Genomic DNA, 20890 nt, shown 5'->3' with positions numbered 1-20890 from the left:
TCATCAGACCTTCTGTACCTGAGAGAACAGAGAGACGACACAGACACAGGTGTTCATCAGACCTACTGTACCTGAGAGAACAGAGACACGACACAGACACAGGTGTTCATCAGACCTACTGTACCTGAGAGAACAGAGACACGACACAGACACAGGTGTTCATCAGACCTACTGTACCTGAGAGAACAGAGACACGACACAGACACAGGTGTTCATCAGACCTACTGTACCTGAGAGAACAGAGACACGACACTGACACAGATGTTCATCAGACCTACTGTACCTGAGAGAACAGAAGACACGACACAGACACAGGTGTTCATCAGACCTACTGTACCTGAGAGAACAGAGACACGACACAGACACAGGTGTTCATCAGACCTACTGTACCTGAGAGAACAGAGACACGACACAGACACAGGTGTTCATCAGACCTACTGTACCTGAGAGAACAGAAGACATGACACAGACACAGATGTTCATCAGACCTACTGTACCTGAGCGAACCGAGACACGACACAGACACAGGTGTTCATCAGACCTACTGTACCTGAGAGAACAGAGACACGACACAGACACAGGTGTTCATCAGACCTACTGTACCTGAGAGAACAGAAGACATGACACAGACACAGGTGTTCATCAAACCTACTGTACCTGAGAGAACAGAAGACACGACACAGACACAGGTGTTCATCAGACCTACTGTACCTGAGAGAACAGAGACACGACACAGACACAGGTTTTCATCAGACCTACTTTACCTGAGAGAACAGAGACACGACACAGACACAGGTGTTCATCAGACCTACTGTACCTGAGAGAACCGACACACGACACAGACACAGGTGTTCATCAGACCTACTGTACCTGAGAGAACCGACACACGACACAGACACAGGTGTTCATCAGACCTACTGTACCTGAGAGAACAGAAGACACGACACAGACACAGGTGTTCATCAAACCTACTGTACCTGAGAGAACAGAAGACACGACACAGACACAGGTGTTCATCAGACCTACTGTACCTGAGAGAACAGAGACACGACACAGACACAGGTGTTCATCAGACCTACTGTACCTGAGAGAACAGAAGACACGACACAGACACAGGTGTTCATCAAACCTACTGTACCTGAGAGAACAGAAGACACGACACAGACACAGGTGTTCATCAGACCTACTGTACCTGAGAGAACAGAGACACGACACAGACACAGGTGTTCATCAGACCTACTGTACCTGAGAGAACAGAAGACATGACACAGACACAGGTGTTCATCAGACCTACTGTACCTGAGAGAACAGAAGACACGACACAGACACAGGTGTTCATCAGACCTACTGTACCTGAGAGAACAGAAGACACGACACAGACACAGGTGTTCATCAGACCTACTGTACCTGAGAGAACAGAGACACGACACAGACACAGGTGTTCATCAGACCTACTGTACCTGAGAGAACAGAAGACATGACACAGACACAGGTGTTCATCAGACCTACTGTACCTGAGAGAACAGAGACACGACACAGACACAGGTGTTCATCAGACCTACTGTACCTGAGAGAACAGAGACACGACACAGACACAGGTGTTCATCAGACCTACTGTACCTGAGAGAACAGAAGACACGACACAGACACAGGTGTTCATCAAACCTACTGTACCTGAGAGAACAGAAGACACGACACAGACACAGGTGTTCATCAGACCTACTGTACCTGAGAGAACAGAAGACACGACACAGACACAGGTGTTCATCAGACCTACTGTACCTGAGAGAACAGAAGACACGACACAGACACAGGTGTTCATCAGACCTACTGTACCTGAGAGAACAGAAGACACGACACAGACACAGGTGTTCATCAGATCTACTGTACTTGAGAGAACAGAAGACATGACACAGACACAGGTGTTCATCAGACCTACTGTACCTGAGAGAACAGAAGACATGACACAGACACAGGTGTTCATCAGACCTACTGTACCTGAGAGAACAGAGACACGACACAGACACAGGTGTTCATCAGACCTACTGTACCTGAGAGAACAGAGACACGACACAGACACAGATGTTCATCAGATCTACTGTACTTGAGAGAACAGAAGACACGACACAGACACAGGTGTTCATCAGACCTACTGTACCTGAGAGAACAGAAGACATGACACAGACACAGGTGTTCATCAAACCTACTGTACCTGAGAGAACAGAAGACATGACACAGACACAGGTGTGATGGAGGGACTCGTATGGACAGGTGGAGTGATGGAGGGACTTAGAGGCTTTTGCATCTGAACTCTTCATATATAGGCTATATGCATTATATATATATATATATATAAAACACATAGCCTATGTCTGTATTAAAGAAAAAATGATTGATAAACACTTATTTGGAATGGAATTAAATAACAAGTACTTTGGGTGTCTTGAACATTATATTTATTTTCATATAAAAGCAACAGAACTTAAATTACATCCAGTTTATTAGCAACACTGTGCACGAGCGTGAGTCCCGCGATATCCATCATTGATCTCGCAGGAGTCAGATCCACTGTAAGAAGCGAGAACTGTCCGGCTTGCCTGCGCTTTCCTCACTCCTCCTCTCACCGCAGCCGCTACTCTCGACTACACTTCAGGCGAGGCAAGGCGCATCTCAAACAAGCCTAATCTCAAACAACCCATACTACACATGAGTGTATTTGATTGGCCTGCGTGGAAGTGTGGAGTTTCGTGCCTGGCGGGAACTTTCAAACTGTCTGACCCATCTTCCCCATCGGTGAGGTTAAACGTTGGATGGCTGGGTCATCACCTGGAGTGCGTCTACTCAAGAGAGGATGAGGTTTCAGACACAGCCATTGCCCAGAAGATTTACACCCTAAAACCGTATTCTGGACAAACGTGGGCAAAATAGTTTTGATTTATTTTTAAAAAATACTTCACTTGATCTGAGCGGTACAAGACTTGGCTATTTTACCTAAGTTTGCCTCCTGAACAAACAATTTTTTTTGACTCAATTCTATTAATATTATTGTCTTTTTCTGTTAATTTAATACCAAAATCAGACACCAGGTGACAGCAAAGTCACTTCATCTTTAGGTTTTAGCTCTAAGAACTAATTGGAATGATAATTTAATGTAGTTAAAAAAAATATTAAAAATAAAACATAAAAATAAGCATAATTTACATAGAAAATATGGTACTTTTTGAAGTAAATAAATTAAAAAATACCCCCAAAATAAAAAAACCAAATGGATAGACAAAACTTTATTGAAGCCAGTGATATTACATGTATAATAAATAAAAATTAGGATCACACCTGAGTCCTCTGTGCCCACATTTGTCCACAATTACATGATTAAGGGCTATAAAGTGAATACGGTTTGAAGCAAAACTTACAACAACAATCCCCAGGCTTATCATTAGGCTTATGTTAGGCCACTGGCAAATCAATGGCTGTAAGTGTAATCATAATATCATATCACATCACACACAATGTATAAACATTTCTTTAAACAAAATGTAACTTCGTTCGACGCTGAAACGCAATTACGTCGCAGTTTCTGTGATCGAGGAGCATGCGCTTTATTATCAATGTCGCTTTAACACCAAACAGGAAACTCATGAATATTCATGTCAGCCCCGCCCAGTGCTGGCGATTATTCAGAACAGATGTTAATAAATCAATCACATTCGTCATTCCAGACAGGCGCAGTAATCAGCAGTTATTTGATGAACTGCATGATCAACATGGCTTCGTCTTCAGATGAGTGCAGGTTTCTGGAGGAATTTAAGAAGAATCGCGTTAAAATAACTTTATCAGACACTGAAATCACTGGCGTTATTCAGCGAGTCCACCCGAAGAAGACTGTGCTTTTAGAGGACGGTAAAGCGAATCAACATCTCTCTTAATAACAGCAGTTTATAGAGTTATTATAAGTGTGTTTAATCCTGCAGTGTCTGAGGTGAATAACAGCACAGTTTATAGAGTTATTATAGTTAAAATGTGTTTATTCCTGCAGTTTCTGAGGTGAATAACAGCAGTTTATAGAGTTATTATAGTTAAAGTGTGTTTATTCCTGCAGTTTCTGAGGTGAATAACAGCAGTTTATAGAGTTATTATAAGTGTGTTTAATCCTGCAGTTTCTGAGGTGAATAACAGCAGTTTATAGAGTTATTATAGTTAAAATGTGTTTATTCCTGCAGTTTCTGAGGTGAATAACAGCAGTTTATAGAGTTATTATAGTTAAAGTGTGTTTATTCCTGCAGTTTCTGAGGTGAATAACAGCAGTTTATAGAGTTATTATAGTTAAAGTGTGTTTATTCCTGTAGTTTCTGAGGTGAATAACAGCAGTTTATAGAGTTATTATAGTTAAAGTGTGTTTATTCCTGCAGTTTCTGAGGTGAATAACAGTAGTTTATAGAGTTATTATAAGTGTGTTTATTCCTGCAGTTTCTGAGGTGAATAACAGCAGTTTATAGAGTTATTATAGTTAAAGTGTGTTTATTCCTGCAGTTTCTGAGGTGAATAACAGCAGTTTATAGAGTTATTATAGTTAAAGTGTGTTTATTCCTTTAGTTTCTGAGGTGAATAACAGCAGTTTATAGAGTTATTATAGTTAAAGTGTGTTTATTCCTGCAGTTTCTGAGGTGAATAACAGCAGTTTATAGAGTTATTATAGTTAAAGTGTGTTTATTCCTGCAGTTTCTGAGGTGAATAACAGCAGTTTATAGAGTTATTATAGTTAAAGTGTGTTTATTCCTGCAGTTTCTGAGGTGAATAACAGCAGTTTATAGAGTTATTATAAGTGTGTTTATTCCTGCAGTTTCTGAGGTGAATAACAGCAGTTTATAGAGTTATTATAGTTAAAGTGTGTTTATTCCTTTAGTTTCTGAGGTGAATAACAGCAGTTTATAGAGTTATTATAGTTAAAGTGTGTTTATTCCTGCAGTTTCTGAGGTGAATAACAGTAGTTTATAGAGTTATTATAAGTGTGTTTATTCCTGCAGTTTCTGAGGTGAATAACAGCAGTTTATAGAGTTATTATAGTTAAAGTGTGTTTATTCCTGTAGTTTCTGAGGTGAATAACAGCAGTTTATAGAGTTATTATAGTTAAAGTGTGTTTATTCCTGCAGTTTCTGAGGTGAATAACAGCAGTTTATAGAGTTCTTATAGTTAAAGTGTGTTTATTCCTGCAGTTTCTGAGGTGAATAACAGCAGTTTATAGAGTTATTATAGTTAAAGTGTGTTTATTCCTGTAGTTTCTGAGGTGAATAACAGCAGTTTATAGAGTTATTATAGTTAAAGTGTGTTTATTCCTGCAGTTTCTGAGGTGAATAACAGTAGTTTATAGAGTTATTATAAGTGTGTTTATTCCTGCAGTTTCTGAGGTGAATAACAGCAGTTTATAGAGTTATTATAGTTAAAGTGTGTTTATTCCTGCAGTTTCTGAGGTGAATAACAGCAGTTTATAGAGTTATTATAGTTAAAGTGTGTTTATTCCTGCAGTTTCTGAGGTGAATAACAGTAGTTTATAGAGTTATTATAAGTGTGTTTATTCCTGTAGTTTCTGAGGTGAATAACAGCAGTTTATAGAGTTATTATAGTTAAAGTGTGTTTAATCCTGCAGTTTCTGAGGTGAATAACAGCAGTTTATAGAGTTATTATAGTTAAAGTGTGTTTATTCCTGTAGTTTCTGAGGTGAATAACAGCAGTTTATAGAGTTATTATAGTTAAAGTGTGTTTAATCCTGCAGTTTCTGAGGTGAATAACAGCAGTTTATAGAGTTATTATAGTTAAAGTGTGTTTATTCCTGCAGTTTCTGAGGTGAATAACAGCAGTTTATAGAGTTATTATAGTTAAAGTGTGTTTATTCCTGCAGTTTCTGAGGTGAATAACAGTAGTTTATAGAGTTATTATAAGTGTGTTTATTCCTGTAATTTCTGAGGTGAATAACAGCAGTTTATAGAGTTATTATAGTTAAAGTGTGTTTAATCCTGCAGTTTCTGAGGTGAATAACAGCAGTTTATAGAGTTATTATAGTTAAAGTGTGTTTAATCCTGCAGTTTCTGAGGTGAATAACAGCAGTTTATAGAGTTATTATAGTTAAAGTGTGTTTATTCCTGCAGTTTCTGAGGTGAATAACAGCAGTTTATAGAGTTATTATAGTTAAAGTGTGTTTATTCCTGCAGTTTCTGAGGTGAATAACAGCAGTTTATAGAGTTATTATAGTTAAAGTGTGTTTATTCCTGCAGTTTCTGAGGTGAATAACAGCAGTTTATAGAGTTATTATAGTTAAAGTGTGTTTATTCCTGCAGTTTCTGAGGTGAATAACAGCAGTTTATAGAGTTATTATAGTTAAAGTGTGTTTATTCCTGTAGTTTCTGAGGTGAATAACAGCAGTTTATAGAGTTATTATAGTTAAAGTGTGTTTATTCTTGTAGTTTCTGAGGTGAATAACAGCAGTTTATAGAGTTATTATAGTTAAAGTGTGTTTATTCCTGCAGTTTCTGAGGTGAATAACAGCAGTTTATAGAGTTATTATAGTTAAAGTGTGTTTATTCCTGTAGTGTCTGAGGTGAATAACAGCAGTTTATAGAGTTCTTATAGTTAAAGTGTGTTTATTCCTGTAGTTTCTGAGGTGAATAACAGCAGTTTATAGAGTTATTATAGTTAAAGTGTGTTTATTCCTGCAGTTTCTGAGGTGAATAACAGCAGTTTATAGAGTTATTATAGTTAAAGTGTGTTTATTCCTGCAGTTTCTGAGGTGAATAACAGTAGTTTATAGAGTTATTATAGTTAAAGTGTGTTTATTCCTGCAGTTTCTGAGGTGAATAACAGCAGTTTATAGAGTTATTATAGTTAAAGTGTGTTTAATCCTGCAGTTTCTGAGGTGAATAACAGCAGTTTATAGAGTTATTATAGTTAAAGTGTGTTTATTCCTGCAGTTTCTGAGGTGAATAACAGTAGTTTATAGAGTTATTATAGTTAAAGTGTGTTTAATCCTGCAGTTTCTGAGGTGAATAACAGCAGTTTATAGAGTTATTATAGTTAAAGTGTGTTTATTCCTGTAGTTTCTGAGGTGAATAACAGCAGTTTATAGAGTTATTATAGTTAAAGTGTGTTTAATCCTGCAGTTTCTGAGGTGAATAACAGCAGTTTATAGAGTTATTATAGTTAAAGTGTGTTTATTCCTGCAGTTTCTGAGGTGAATAACAGCAGTTTATAGAGTTATTATAGTTAAAGTGTGTTTATTCCTGTAGTTTCTGAGGTGAATAACAGCAGTTTATAGAGTTATTATAAGTGTGTTTATTCCTGCAGTTTCTGAGGTGAATAACAGCAGTTTATAGAGTTATTATAGTTAAAGTGTGTTTAATCCTGCAGTTTCTGAGGTGAATAACAGCAGTTTATAGAGTTATTATAGTTAAAGTGTGTTTATTCCTGCAGTTTCTGAGGTGAATAAAAGTAGTTTATAGAGTTATTATAAGTGTGTTTATTCCTGCAGTTTCTGAGGTGAATAACAGCAGTTTATAGAGTTATTATAGTTAAAGTGTGTTTATTCCTGCAGTTTCTGAGGTGAATAACAGCAGTTTATAGAGTTATTATAGTTAAAGTGTGTTTATTCCTGCAGTTTCTGAGGTGAATAACAGTAGTTTATAGAGTTATTATAGTTAAAGTGTGTTTATTCCTGCAGTTTCTGAGGTGAATAACAGTAGTTTATAGAGTTATTATAAGTGTGTTTATTCCTGTAGTTTCTGAGGTGAATAACAGCAGTTTATAGAGTTATTATAGTTAAAGTGTGTTTATTCCTGCAGTTTCTGAGGTGAATAACAGCAGTTTATAGAGTTATTATAGTTAAAGTGTGTTTATTCCTGCAGTTTCTGAGGTGAATAACAGCAGTTTATAGAGTTATTATAGTTAAAGTGTGTTTAATCCTGCAGTTTCTGAGGTGAATAACAGCAGTTTATAGAGTTATTATAGTTAAAGTGTGTTTATTCCTGTAGTTTCTGAGGTGAATAACAGCAGTTTATAGAGTTATTATAGTTAAAGTGTGTTTATTCCTGCAGTTTCTGAGGTGAATAACAGCAGTTTATAGAGTTATTATAGTTAAAGTGTGTTTATTCCTGCAGTTTCTGAGGTGAATAACAGTAGTTTATAGAGTTATTATAAGTGTGTTTATTCCTGTAGTTTCTGAGGTGAATAACAGCAGTTTATAGAGTTATTATAGTTAAAGTGTGTTTATTCCTGTAGTTTCTGAGGTGAATAACAGCAGTTTATAGAGTTATTATAGTTAAAGTGTGTTTAATTCCTGCAGTTTCTGAGGTGAATAACAGTAGTTTATAGAGTTATTATAGTTAAAGTGTGTTTATTCCTGCAGTTTCTGAGGTGAATAACAGTAGTTTATAGAGTTATTATAGTTAAAGTGTGTTTAATCCTGCAGTTTCTGAGGTGAATAACAGCAGTTTATGGAGTTATTATAGTTAAAGTGTGTTTATTCCTGCAGTTTCTGAGGTGAATAACAGCAGTTTATAGAGTTATTATAGTTAAAGTGTGTTTATTCCTGCAGTTTCTGAGGTGAATAACAGCAGTTTATAGAGTTATTATAGTTAAAGTGTGTTTATTCCTGCAGTTTCTGAGGTGAATAACAGTAGTTTATAGAGTTATTATAAGTGTGTTTATTCCTGCAGTTTCTGAGGTGAATAACAGCAGTTTATAGAGTTATTATAGTTAAAGTGTGTTTATTCCTGCAGTTTCTGAGGTGAATAACAGCAGTTTATAGAGTTATTATAGTTAAAGTGTGTTTAATCCTGTAGTTTCTGAGGTGAATAACAGCAGTTTATAGAGTTATTATAGTTAAAGTGTGTTTATTCCTGTAGTTTCTGAGGTGAATAACAGCAGTTTATAGAGTTATTATAGTTAAAGTGTGTTTAATCCTGCAGTTTCTGAGGTGAATAACAGCAGTTTATAGAGTTATTATAGTTAAAGTGTGTTTATTCCTGTAGTTTCTGAGGTGAATAACAGCAGTTTATAGAGTTATTATAGTTAAAGTGTGTTTATTCCTGCAGTTTCTGAGGTGAATAACAGCAGTTTATAGAGTTATTATAGTTAAAGTGTGTTTATTCCTGCAGTTTCTGAGGTGAATAACAGCAGTTTATAGAGTTATTATAGTTAAAGTGTGTTTATTCCTGTAGTTTCTGAGGTGAATAACAGCAGTTTATAGAGTTATTATAGTTAAAGTGTGTTTAATCCTGTAGTTTCTGAGGTGAATAACAGCAGTTTATAGAGTTATTATAGTTAAAGTGTGTTTATTCCTGCAGTTTCTGAGGTGAATAACAGTAGTTTATAGAGTTATTATAGTTAAAGTGTGTTTATTCCTGCAGTTTCTGAGGTGAATAACAGCAGTTTATAGAGTTATTATAGTTAAAGTGTGTTTATTCCTGCAGTTTCTGAGGTGAATAACAGCAGTTTATAGAGTTATTATAGTTAAAGTGTGTTTATTCCTGTAGTTTCTGAGGTGAATAACAGCAGTTTATAGAGTTATTATAGTTAAAGTGTGTTTAATCCTGCAGTTTCTGAGGTGAATAACAGCAGTTTATAGAGTTATTATAGTTAAAGTGTGTTTATTCCTGCAGTTTCTGAGGTGAATAACAGCAGTTTATAGAGTTATTATAGTTAAAGTGTGTTTAATCCTGTAGTTTCTGAGGTGAATAACAGCAGTTTATAGAGTTATTATAGTTAAAGTGTGTTTATTCCTGCAGTTTCTGAGGTGAATAACAGCAGTTTATAGAGTTATTATAGTTAAAGTGTGTTTAATCCTGTAGTTTCTGAGGTGAATAACAGCAGTTTATAGAGTTATTATAGTTAAAGTGTGTTTATTCCTGCAGTTTCTGAGGTGAATAACAGCAGTTTATAGAGTTATTATAGTTAAAGTGTGTTTAATCCTGTAGTTTCTGAGGTGAATAACAGCAGTTTATAGAGTTATTATAGTTAAAGTGTGTTTATTCCTGCAGTTTCTGAGGTGAATAACAGCAGTTTATAGAGTTATTATAGTTAAAGTGTGTTTATTCCTGTAGTTTCTGAGGTGAATAACAGCAGTTTATAGAGTTATTATAGTTAAAGTGTGTTTAATCCTGCAGTTTCTGAGGTGAATAACAGCAGTTTATAGAGTTATTATAGTTAAAGTGTGTTTATTCCTGCAGTTTCTGAGGTGAATAACAGCAGTTTATAGAGTTATTATAGTTAAAGTGTGTTTAATCCTGCAGTTTCTGAGGTGAATAACAGCAGTTTATAGAGTTATTATAGTTAAAGTGTGTTTATTCCTGCAGTTTCTGAGGTGAATAACAGTAGTTTATAGAGTTATTATAGTTAAAGTGTGTTTAATCCTGCAGTTTCTGAGGTGAATAACAGTAGTTTATAGAGTTATTATAGTTAAAGTGTGTTTATTCCTGCAGTTTCTGAGGTGAATAACAGCAGTTTATAGAGTTATTATAGTTAAAGTGTGTTTATTCCTGTAGTTTCTGAGGTGAATAACAGCAGTTTATAGAGTTATTATAGTTAAAGTGTGTTTATTCCTGTAGTTTCTGAGGTGAATAACAGCAGTTTATAGAGTTATTATAGTTAAAGTGTGTTTATTCCTGCAGTTTCTGAGGTGAATAACAGTAGTTTATAGAGTTATTATAGTTAAAGTGTGTTTAATCCTGTAGTTTCTGAGGTGAATAACAGCAGTTTATAGAGTTATTATAGTTAAAGTGTGTTTAATCCTGCAGTTTCTGAGGTGAATAACAGCAGTTTATGGAGTTATTATAGTTAAAGTGTGTTTATTCCTGCAGTTTCTGAGGTGAATAACAGCAGTTTATAGTTATTATAGTTAAAGTGTGTTTAATCCTGCAGTTTCTGAGGTGAATAACAGCAGTTTATAGAGTTATTATAGTTAAAGTGTGTTTATTCCTGCAGTTTCTGAGGTGAATAACAGCAGTTTATAGAGTTATTATAGTTAAAGTGTGTTTATTCCTGTAGTTTCTGAGGTGAATAACAGCAGTTTATAGAGTTATTATAGTTAAAGTGTGTTTATTCCTGCAGTTTCTGAGGTGAATAACAGCAGTTTATAGAGTTATTATAGTTAAAGTGTGTTTATTCCTGCAGTTTCTGAGGTGAATAACAGCAGTTTATAGAGTTATTATAGTTAAAGTGTGTTTATTCCTGCAGTTTCTGAGGTGAATAACAGCAGTTTATAGAGTTATTATAGTTAAAGTGTGTTTAATCCTGCAGTTTCTGAGGTGAATAACATCAGTTTATAGAGTTATTATAGTTAAAGTGTGTTTAATCCTGTAGTTTCTGAGGTGAATAACAGCAGTTTATAGAGTTATTATAGTTAAAGTGTGTTTATTCCTGCAGTTTCTGAGGTGAATAACAGTAGTTTATAGAGTTATTATAAGTGTGTTTATTCCTGCAGTTTCTGAGGTGAATAACAGCAGTTTATAGAGTTATTATAGTTAAAGTGTGTTTATTCCTGCAGTTTCTGAGGTGAATAACAGTAGTTTATAGAGTTATTATAAGTGTGTTTATTCCTGCAGTTTCTGAGGTGAATAACAGCAGTTTATAGAGTTATTATAGTTAAAGTGTGTTTATTCCTGCAGTTTCTGAGGTGAATAACAGCAGTTTATAGAGTTATTATAGTTAAAGTGTGTTTAATCCTGTAGTTTCTGAGGTGAATAACAGCAGTTTATAGAGTTATTATAGTTAAAGTGTGTTTATTCCTGCAGTTTCTGAGGTGAATAACAGCAGTTTATAGAGTTATTATAGTTAAAGTGTGTTTATTCCTGCAGTTTCTGAGGTGAATAACAGTAGTTTATAGAGTTATTATAAGTGTGTTTATTCCTGTAGTTTCTGAGGTGAATAACAGCAGTTTATAGAGTTATTATAGTTAAAGTGTGTTTAATCCTGCAGTTTCTGAGGTGAATAACAGCAGTTTATAGAGTTATTATAGTTAAAGTGTGTTTAATCCTGCAGTTTCTGAGGTGAATAACAGCAGTTTATAGAGTTATTATAGTTAAAGTGTGTTTATTCCTGTAGTTTCTGAGGTGAATAACAGCAGTTTATAGAGTTATTATAGTTAATGTGTGTTTATTCCTGCAGTTTCTGAGGTGAATAACAGCAGTTTATAGAGTTATTATAAGTGTGTTTATTCCTGCAGTTTCTGAGGTGAATAACAGCAGTTTATAGAGTTATTATAGTTAAAGTGTGTTTAATCCTGCAGTTTCTGAGGTGAATAACAGCAGTTTATAGAGTTATTATAGTTAAAGTGTGTTTATTCCTGCAGTTTCTGAGGTGAATAAAAGTAGTTTATAGAGTTATTATAAGTGTGTTTATTCCTGCAGTTTCTGAGGTGAATAACAGCAGTTTATAGAGTTATTATAGTTAAAGTGTGTTTATTCCTGCAGTTTCTGAGGTGAATAACAGTAGTTTATAGAGTTATTATAGTTAAAGTGTGTTTATTCCTGCAGTTTCTGAGGTGAATAACAGTAGTTTATAGAGTTATTATAAGTGTGTTTATTCCTGTAGTTTCTGAGGTGAATAACAGCAGTTTATAGAGTTATTATAGTTAAAGTGTGTTTATTCCTGCAGTTTCTGAGGTGAATAACAGCAGTTTATAGAGTTATTATAGTTAAAGTGTGTTTATTCCTGCAGTTTCTGAGGTGAATAACAGCAGTTTATAGAGTTATTATAGTTAAAGTGTGTTTAATCCTGCAGTTTCTGAGGTGAATAACAGCAGTTTATAGAGTTATTATAGTTAAAGTGTGTTTATTCCTGTAGTTTCTGAGGTGAATAACAGCAGTTTATAGAGTTATTATAGTTAAAGTGTGTTTATTCCTGCAGTTTCTGAGGTGAATAACAGCAGTTTATAGAGTTATTATAGTTAAAGTGTGTTTATTCCTGCAGTTTCTGAGGTGAATAACAGTAGTTTATAGAGTTATTATAAGTGTGTTTATTCCTGTAGTTTCTGAGGTGAATAACAGCAGTTTATAGAGTTATTATAGTTAAAGTGTGTTTATTCCTGTAGTTTCTGAGGTGAATAACAGCAGTTTATAGAGTTATTATAGTTAAAGTGTGTTTAATTCCTGCAGTTTCTGAGGTGAATAACAGTAGTTTATAGAGTTATTATAGTTAAAGTGTGTTTATTCCTGCAGTTTCTGAGGTGAATAACAGTAGTTTATAGAGTTATTATAGTTAAAGTGTGTTTAATCCTGCAGTTTCTGAGGTGAATAACAGCAGTTTATGGAGTTATTATAGTTAAAGTGTGTTTATTCCTGCAGTTTCTGAGGTGAATAACAGCAGTTTATAGAGTTATTATAGTTAAAGTGTGTTTATTCCTGCAGTTTCTGAGGTGAATAACAGCAGTTTATAGAGTTATTATAGTTAAAGTGTGTTTATTCCTGCAGTTTCTGAGGTGAATAACAGTAGTTTATAGAGTTATTATAAGTGTGTTTATTCCTGCAGTTTCTGAGGTGAATAACAGCAGTTTATAGAGTTATTATAGTTAAAGTGTGTTTATTCCTGCAGTTTCTGAGGTGAATAACAGCAGTTTATAGAGTTATTATAGTTAAAGTGTGTTTAATCCTGTAGTTTCTGAGGTGAATAACAGCAGTTTATAGAGTTATTATAGTTAAAGTGTGTTTATTCCTGTAGTTTCTGAGGTGAATAACAGCAGTTTATAGAGTTATTATAGTTAAAGTGTGTTTAATCCTGCAGTTTCTGAGGTGAATAACAGCAGTTTATAGAGTTATTATAGTTAAAGTGTGTTTATTCCTGTAGTTTCTGAGGTGAATAACAGCAGTTTATAGAGTTATTATAGTTAAAGTGTGTTTATTCCTGCAGTTTCTGAGGTGAATAACAGCAGTTTATAGAGTTATTATAGTTAAAGTGTGTTTATTCCTGCAGTTTCTGAGGTGAATAACAGCAGTTTATAGAGTTATTATAGTTAAAGTGTGTTTATTCCTGTAGTTTCTGAGGTGAATAACAGCAGTTTATAGAGTTATTATAGTTAAAGTGTGTTTAATCCTGTAGTTTCTGAGGTGAATAACAGCAGTTTATAGAGTTATTATAGTTAAAGTGTGTTTATTCCTGCAGTTTCTGAGGTGAATAACAGTAGTTTATAGAGTTATTATAGTTAAAGTGTGTTTATTCCTGCAGTTTCTGAGGTGAATAACAGCAGTTTATAGAGTTATTATAGTTAAAGTGTGTTTATTCCTGCAGTTTCTGAGGTGAATAACAGCAGTTTATAGAGTTATTATAGTTAAAGTGTGTTTATTCCTGTAGTTTCTGAGGTGAATAACAGCAGTTTATAGAGTTATTATAGTTAAAGTGTGTTTAATCCTGCAGTTTCTGAGGTGAATAACAGCAGTTTATAGAGTTATTATAGTTAAAGTGTGTTTATTCCTGCAGTTTCTGAGGTGAATAACAGCAGTTTATAGAGTTATTATAGTTAAAGTGTGTTTAATCCTGTAGTTTCTGAGGTGAATAACAGCAGTTTATAGAGTTATTATAGTTAAAGTGTGTTTATTCCTGCAGTTTCTGAGGTGAATAACAGCAGTTTATAGAGTTATTATAGTTAAAGTGTGTTTAATCCTGTAGTTTCTGAGGTGAATAACAGCAGTTTATAGAGTTATTATAGTTAAAGTGTGTTTATTCCTGCAGTTTCTGAGGTGAATAACAGCAGTTTATAGAGTTATTATAGTTAAAGTGTGTTTAATCCTGTAGTTTCTGAGGTGAATAACAGCAGTTTATAGAGTTATTATAGTTAAAGTGTGTTTATTCCTGCAGTTTCTGAGGTGAATAACAGCAGTTTATAGAGTTATTATAGTTAAAGTGTGTTTATTCCTGTAGTTTCTGAGGTGAATAACAGCAGTTTATAGAGTTATTATAGTTAAAGTGTGTTTAATCCTGCAGTTTCTGAGGTGAATAACAGCAGTTTATAGAGTTATTATAAGTGTGTTTATTCCTGCAGTTTCTGAGGTGAATAACAGTAGTTTATAGAGTTATTATAAGTGTGTTTAATCCTGTAGTTTCTGAGGTGAATAACAGTAGTTTATAGAGTTATTATAAGTGTGTTTAATCCTGCAGTTTCTGAGGTGAATAACAGCAGTTTATAGAGTTATTATAAGTGTGTTTAATCCTGTAGTTTCTGAGGTGAATAACAGTAGTTTATAGAGTTATTATAGTTAAAGTGTGTTTAATCCTGCAGTTTCTGAGGTGAATAACAGCAGTTTATAGAGTTATTATAGTTAAAGTGTGTTTATTCCTGTAGTTTCTGAGGTGAATAACAGCAGTTTATAGAGTTATTATAGTTAAAGTGTGTTTATTCCTGCAGTTTCTGAGGTGAATAACAGTAGTTTATAGAGTTATTATAAGTGTGTTTATTCCTGTAGTTTCTGAGGTGAATAACAGCAGTTTATAGAGTTATTATAGTTAAAGTGTGTTTATTCCTGTAGTTTCTGAGGTGAATAACAGCAGTTTATAGAGTTATTATAGTTAAAGTGTGTTTATTCCTGCAGTTTCTGAGGTGAATAACAGCAGTTTATAGAGTTATTATAGTTAAAGTGTGTTTATTCCTGCAGTTTCTGAGGTGAATAACAGTAGTTTATAGAGTTATTATAAGTGTGTTTATTCCTGTAGTTTCTGAGGTGAATAACAGCAGTTTATAGAGTTATTATAGTTAAAGTGTGTTTATTCCTGCAGTTTCTGAGGTGAATAACAGCAGTTTATAGAGTTATTATAGTTAAAGTGTGTTTAATTCCTGCAGTTTCTGAGGTGAATAACAGTAGTTTATAGAGTTATTATAGTTAAAGTGTGTTTATTCCTGCAGTTTCTGAGGTGAATAACAGCAGTTTATAGAGTTATTATAGTTAAAGTGTGTTTATTCCTGCAGTTTCTGAGGTGAATAACAGCAGTTTATAGAGTTATTATAGTTAAAGTGTGTTTAATCCTGTAGTTTCTGAGGTGAATAACAGCAGTTTATAGAGTTATTATAGTTAAAGTGTGTTTAATCCTGTAGTTTCTGAGGTGAATAACAGCAGTTTATAGAGTTATTATAAGTGTGTTTATTCCTGCAGTTTCTGAGGTGAATAACAGCAGTTTATAGAGTTATTATAGTTAAAGTGTGTTTATTCCTGCAGTTTCTGAGGTGAATAACAGCAGTTTATAGAGTTATTATAGTTAAAGTGTGTTTAATCCTGCAGTTTCTGAGGTGAATAACAGCAGTTTATAGAGTTATTATAGTTAAAGTGTGTTTATTCCTGTAGTTTCTGAGGTGAATAACAGCAGTTTATAGAGTTATTATAGTTAAAGTGTGTTTAATCCTGCAGTTTCTGAGGTGAATAACATCAGTTTATAGAGTTATTATAGTTAAAGTGTGTTTATTCCTGCAGTTTCTGAGGTGAATAACATCAGTTTATAGAGTTATTATAGTTAAAGTGTGTTTAATCCTGTAGTTTCTGAGGTGAATAACAGCAGTTTATAGAGTTATTATAGTTAAAGTGTGTTTATTCCTGCAGTTTCTGAGGTGAATAACAGTAGTTTATAGAGTTATTATAAGTGTGTTTATTCCTGCAGTTTCTGAGGTGAATAACAGCAGTTTATAGAGTTATTATAGTTAAAGTGTGTTTATTCCTGCAGTTTCTGAGGTGAATAACAGTAGTTTATAGAGTTATTATAAGTGTGTTTATTCCTGCAGTTTCTGAGGTGAATAACAGCAGTTTATAGAGTTATTATAGTTAAAGTGTGTTTATTCCTGCAGTTTCTGAGGTGAATAACAGCAGTTTATAGAGTTATTATAGTTAAAGTGTGTTTAATCCTGTAGTTTCTGAGGTGAATAACAGCAGTTTATAGAGTTATTATAGTTAAAGTGTGTTTATTCCTGCAGTTTCTGAGGTGAATAACAGCAGTTTATAGAGTTATTATAGTTAAAGTGTGTTTATTCCTGCAGTTTCTGAGGTGAATAACAGTAGTTTATAGAGTTATTATAAGTGTGTTTATTCCTGTAGTTTCTGAGGTGAATAACAGCAGTTTATAGAGTTATTATAGTTAAAGTGTGTTTAATCCTGCAGTTTCTGAGGTGAATAACAGCAGTTTATAGAGTTATTATAGTTAAAGTGTGTTTAATCCTGCAGTTTCTGAGGTGAATAACAGCAGTTTATAGAGTTATTATAGTTAAAGTGTGTTTATTCCTGTAGTTTCTGAGGTGAATAACAGCAGTTTATAGAGTTATTATAGTTAATGTGTGTTTATTCCTGCAGTTTCTGAGGTGAATAACAGCAGTTTATAGAGTTATTATAAGTGTGTTTATTCCTGCAGTTTCTGAGGTGAATAACAGCAGTTTATAGAGTTATTATAGTTAAAGTGTGTTTAATCCTGCAGTTTCTGAGGTGAATAACAGCAGTTTATAGAGTTATTATAGTTAAAGTGTGTTTATTCCTGCAGTTTCTGAGGTGAATAAAAGTAGTTTATAGAGTTATTATAAGTGTGTTTATTCCTGCAGTTTCTGAGGTGAATAACAGCAGTTTATAGAGTTATTATAGTTAAAGTGTGTTTATTCCTGCAGTTTCTGAGGTGAATAACAGTAGTTTATAGAGTTATTATAGTTAAAGTGTGTTTATTCCTGCAGTTTCTGAGGTGAATAACAGTAGTTTATAGAGTTATTATAAGTGTGTTTATTCCTGTTGTTTCTGAGGTGAATAACAGCAGTTTATAGAGTTATTATAGTTAAAGTGTGTTTATTCCTGCAGTTTCTGAGGTGAATAACAGCAGTTTATAGAGTTATTATAGTTAAAGTGTGTTTATTCCTGCAGTTTCTGAGGTGAATAACAGCAGTTTATAGAGTTATTATAGTTAAAGTGTGTTTAATCCTGCAGTTTCTGAGGTGAATAACAGCAGTTTATAGAGTTATTATAGTTAAAGTGTGTTTATTCCTGTAGTTTCTGAGGTGAATAACAGCAGTTTATAGAGTTATTATAGTTAAAGTGTGTTTATTCCTGCAGTTTCTGAGGTGAATAACAGCAGTTTATAGAGTTATTATAGTTAAAGTGTGTTTATTCCTGCAGTTTCTGAGGTGAATAACAGTAGTTTATAGAGTTATTATAAGTGTGTTTATTCCTGTAGTTTCTGAGGTGAATAACAGCAGTTTATAGAGTTATTATAGTTAAAGTGTGTTTATTCCTGTAGTTTCTGAGGTGAATAACAGCAGTTTATAGAGTTATTATAGTTAAAGTGTGTTTAATTCCTGCAGTTTCTGAGGTGAATAACAGTAGTTTATAGAGTTATTATAGTTAAAGTGTGTTTATTCCTGCAGTTTCTGAGGTGAATAACAGTAGTTTATAGAGTTATTATAGTTAAAGTGTGTTTAATCCTGCAGTTTCTGAGGTGAATAACAGCAGTTTATGGAGTTATTATAGTTAAAGTGTGTTTATTCCTGCAGTTTCTGAGGTGAATAACAGCAGTTTATAGAGTTATTATAGTTAAAGTGTGTTTATTCCTGCAGTTTCTGAGGTGAATAACAGCAGTTTATAGAGTTATTATAGTTAAAGTGTGTTTATTCCTGCAGTTTCTGAGGTGAATAACAGTAGTTTATAGAGTTATTATAAGTGTGTTTATTCCTGCAGTTTCTGAGGTGAATAACAGCAGTTTATAGAGTTATTATAGTTAAAGTGTGTTTATTCCTGCAGTTTCTGAGGTGAATAACAGCAGTTTATAGAGTTATTATAGTTAAAGTGTGTTTAATCCTGTAGTTTCTGAGGTGAATAACAGCAGTTTATAGAGTTATTATAGTTAAAGTGTGTTTATTCCTGTAGTTTCTGAGGTGAATAACAGCAGTTTATAGAGTTATTATAGTTAAAGTGTGTTTAATCCTGCAGTTTCTGAGGTGAATAACAGCAGTTTATAGAGTTATTATAGTTAAAGTGTGTTTATTCCTGTAGTTTCTGAGGTGAATAACAGCAGTTTATAGAGTTATTATAGTTAAAGTGTGTTTATTCCTGCAGTTTCTGAGGTGAATAACAGCAGTTTATAGAGTTATTATAGTTAAAGTGTGTTTATTCCTGCAGTTTCTGAGGTGAATAACAGCAGTTTATAGAGTTATTATAGTTAAAGTGTGTTTATTCCTGTAGTTTCTGAGGTGAATAACAGCAGTTTATAGAGTTATTATAGTTAAAGTGTGTTTAATCCTGTAGTTTCTGAGGTGAATAACAGCAGTTTATAGAGTTATTATAGTTAAAGTGTGTTTATTCCTGCAGTTTCTGAGGTGAATAACAGTAGTTTATAGAGTTATTATAGTTAAAGTGTGTTTATTCCTGCAGTTTCTGAGGTGAATAACAGCAGTTTATAGAGTTATTATAGTTAAAGTGTGTTTATTCCTGCAGTTTCTGAGGTGAATAACAGCAGTTTATAGAGTTATTATAGTTAAAGTGTGTTTATTCCTGTAGTTTCTGAGGTGAATAACAGCAGTTTATAGAGTTATTATAGTTAAAGTGTGTTTAATCCTGCAGTTTCTGAGGTGAATAACAGCAGTTTATAGAGTTATTATAGTTAAAGTGTGTTTATTCCTGCAGTTTCTGAGGTGAATAACAGCAGTTTATAGAGTTATTATAGTTAAAGTGTGTTTAATCCTGTAGTTTCTGAGGTGAATAACAGCAGTTTATAGAGTTATTATAGTTAAAGTGTGTTTATTCCTGCAGTTTCTGAGGTGAATAACAGCAGTTTATAGAGTTATTATAGTTAAAGTGTGTTTAATCCTGTAGTTTCTGAGGTGAATAACAGCAGTTTATAGAGTTATTATAGTTAAAGTGTGTTTATTCCTGCAGTTTCTGAGGTGAATAACAGCAGTTTATAGAGTTATTATAGTTAAAGTGTGTTTAATCCTGTAGTTTCTGAGGTGAATAACAGCAGTTTATAGAGTTATTATAGTTAAAGTGTGTTTATTCCTGCAGTTTCTGAGGTGAATAACAGCAGTTTATAGAGTTATTATAGTTAAAGTGTGTTTATTCCTGTAGTTTCTGAGGTGAATAACAGCAGTTTATAGAGTTATTATAGTTAAAGTGTGTTTAATCCTGCAGTTTCTGAGGTGAATAACAGCAGTTTATAGAGTTATTATAAGTGTGTTTATTCCTGCAGTTTCTGAGGTGAATAACAGTAGTTTATAGAGTTATTATAAGTGTGTTTAATCCTGTAGTTTCTGAGGTGAATAACAGTAGTTTATAGAGTTATTATAAGTGTGTTTAATCCTGCAGTTTCTGAGGTGAATAACAGCAGTTTATAGAGTTATTATAAGTGTGTTTAATCCTGTAGTTTCTGAGGTGAATAACAGTAGTTTATAGAGTTATTATAGTTAAAGTGTGTTTAATCCTGCAGTTTCTGAGGTGAATAACAGCAGTTTATAGAGTTATTATAGTTAAAGTGTGTTTATTCCTGTAGTTTCTGAGGTGAATAACAGCAGTTTATAGAGTTATTATAGTTAAAGTGTGTTTATTCCTGCAGTTTCTGAGGTGAATAACAGTAGTTTATAGAGTTATTATAAGTGTGTTTATTCCTGTAGTTTCTGAGGTGAATAACAGCAGTTTATAGAGTTATTATAGTTAAAGTGTGTTTATTCCTGTAGTTTCTGAGGTGAATAACAGCAGTTTATAGAGTTATTATAGTTAAAGTGTGTTTATTCCTGCAGTTTCTGAGGTGAATAACAGCAGTTTATAGAGTTATTATAGTTAAAGTGTGTTTAATCCTGCAGTTTCTGAGGTGAATAACAGCAGTTTATAGAGTTATTATAGTTAAAGTGTGTTTATTCCTGTAGTTTCTGAGGTGAATAACAGCAGTTTATAGAGTTATTATAGTT

General features: G+C 33.4%; 1 protein-coding gene across 4 annotated transcripts in view; it reads left to right on the top strand.

The window, feature by feature from the left end:
• The first annotated feature begins 3683 nt into the window (after positions 1-3683).
• The window catches only part of exd1 (exonuclease 3'-5' domain containing 1), a 54324-nt gene continuing 37117 nt past the window's right edge, over positions 3684-20890 (top strand). For 2 of the 4 annotated variants that reach the window (XM_077240198.1, XM_077240196.1), the window contains exon 1: positions 3686-3900. In XM_077240198.1, the coding sequence (XP_077096313.1) occupies positions 3687-3900 (214 nt within the window). In that variant the 5' untranslated portion in view covers position 3686. Of the gene's footprint in view, positions 3901-20890 lie in introns of all 4 variants that reach the window. The other 2 variants (XM_077240197.1, XM_077240200.1) reach the window with 2 other exon arrangements.

The sequence above is a fragment of the Siphateles boraxobius genome, unplaced genomic scaffold (assembly GCF_051911475.1).
Source record: "Siphateles boraxobius isolate OS27281-9 unplaced genomic scaffold, OSU_SipBor_1 22, whole genome shotgun sequence".
Classification (NCBI taxonomy): Eukaryota; Metazoa; Chordata; class Actinopteri; order Cypriniformes; family Leuciscidae; genus Siphateles; species Siphateles boraxobius.
Note: the sequence above shows the minus strand (reverse complement) of the source record. Positions and strands in the feature narration are given on the sequence as shown.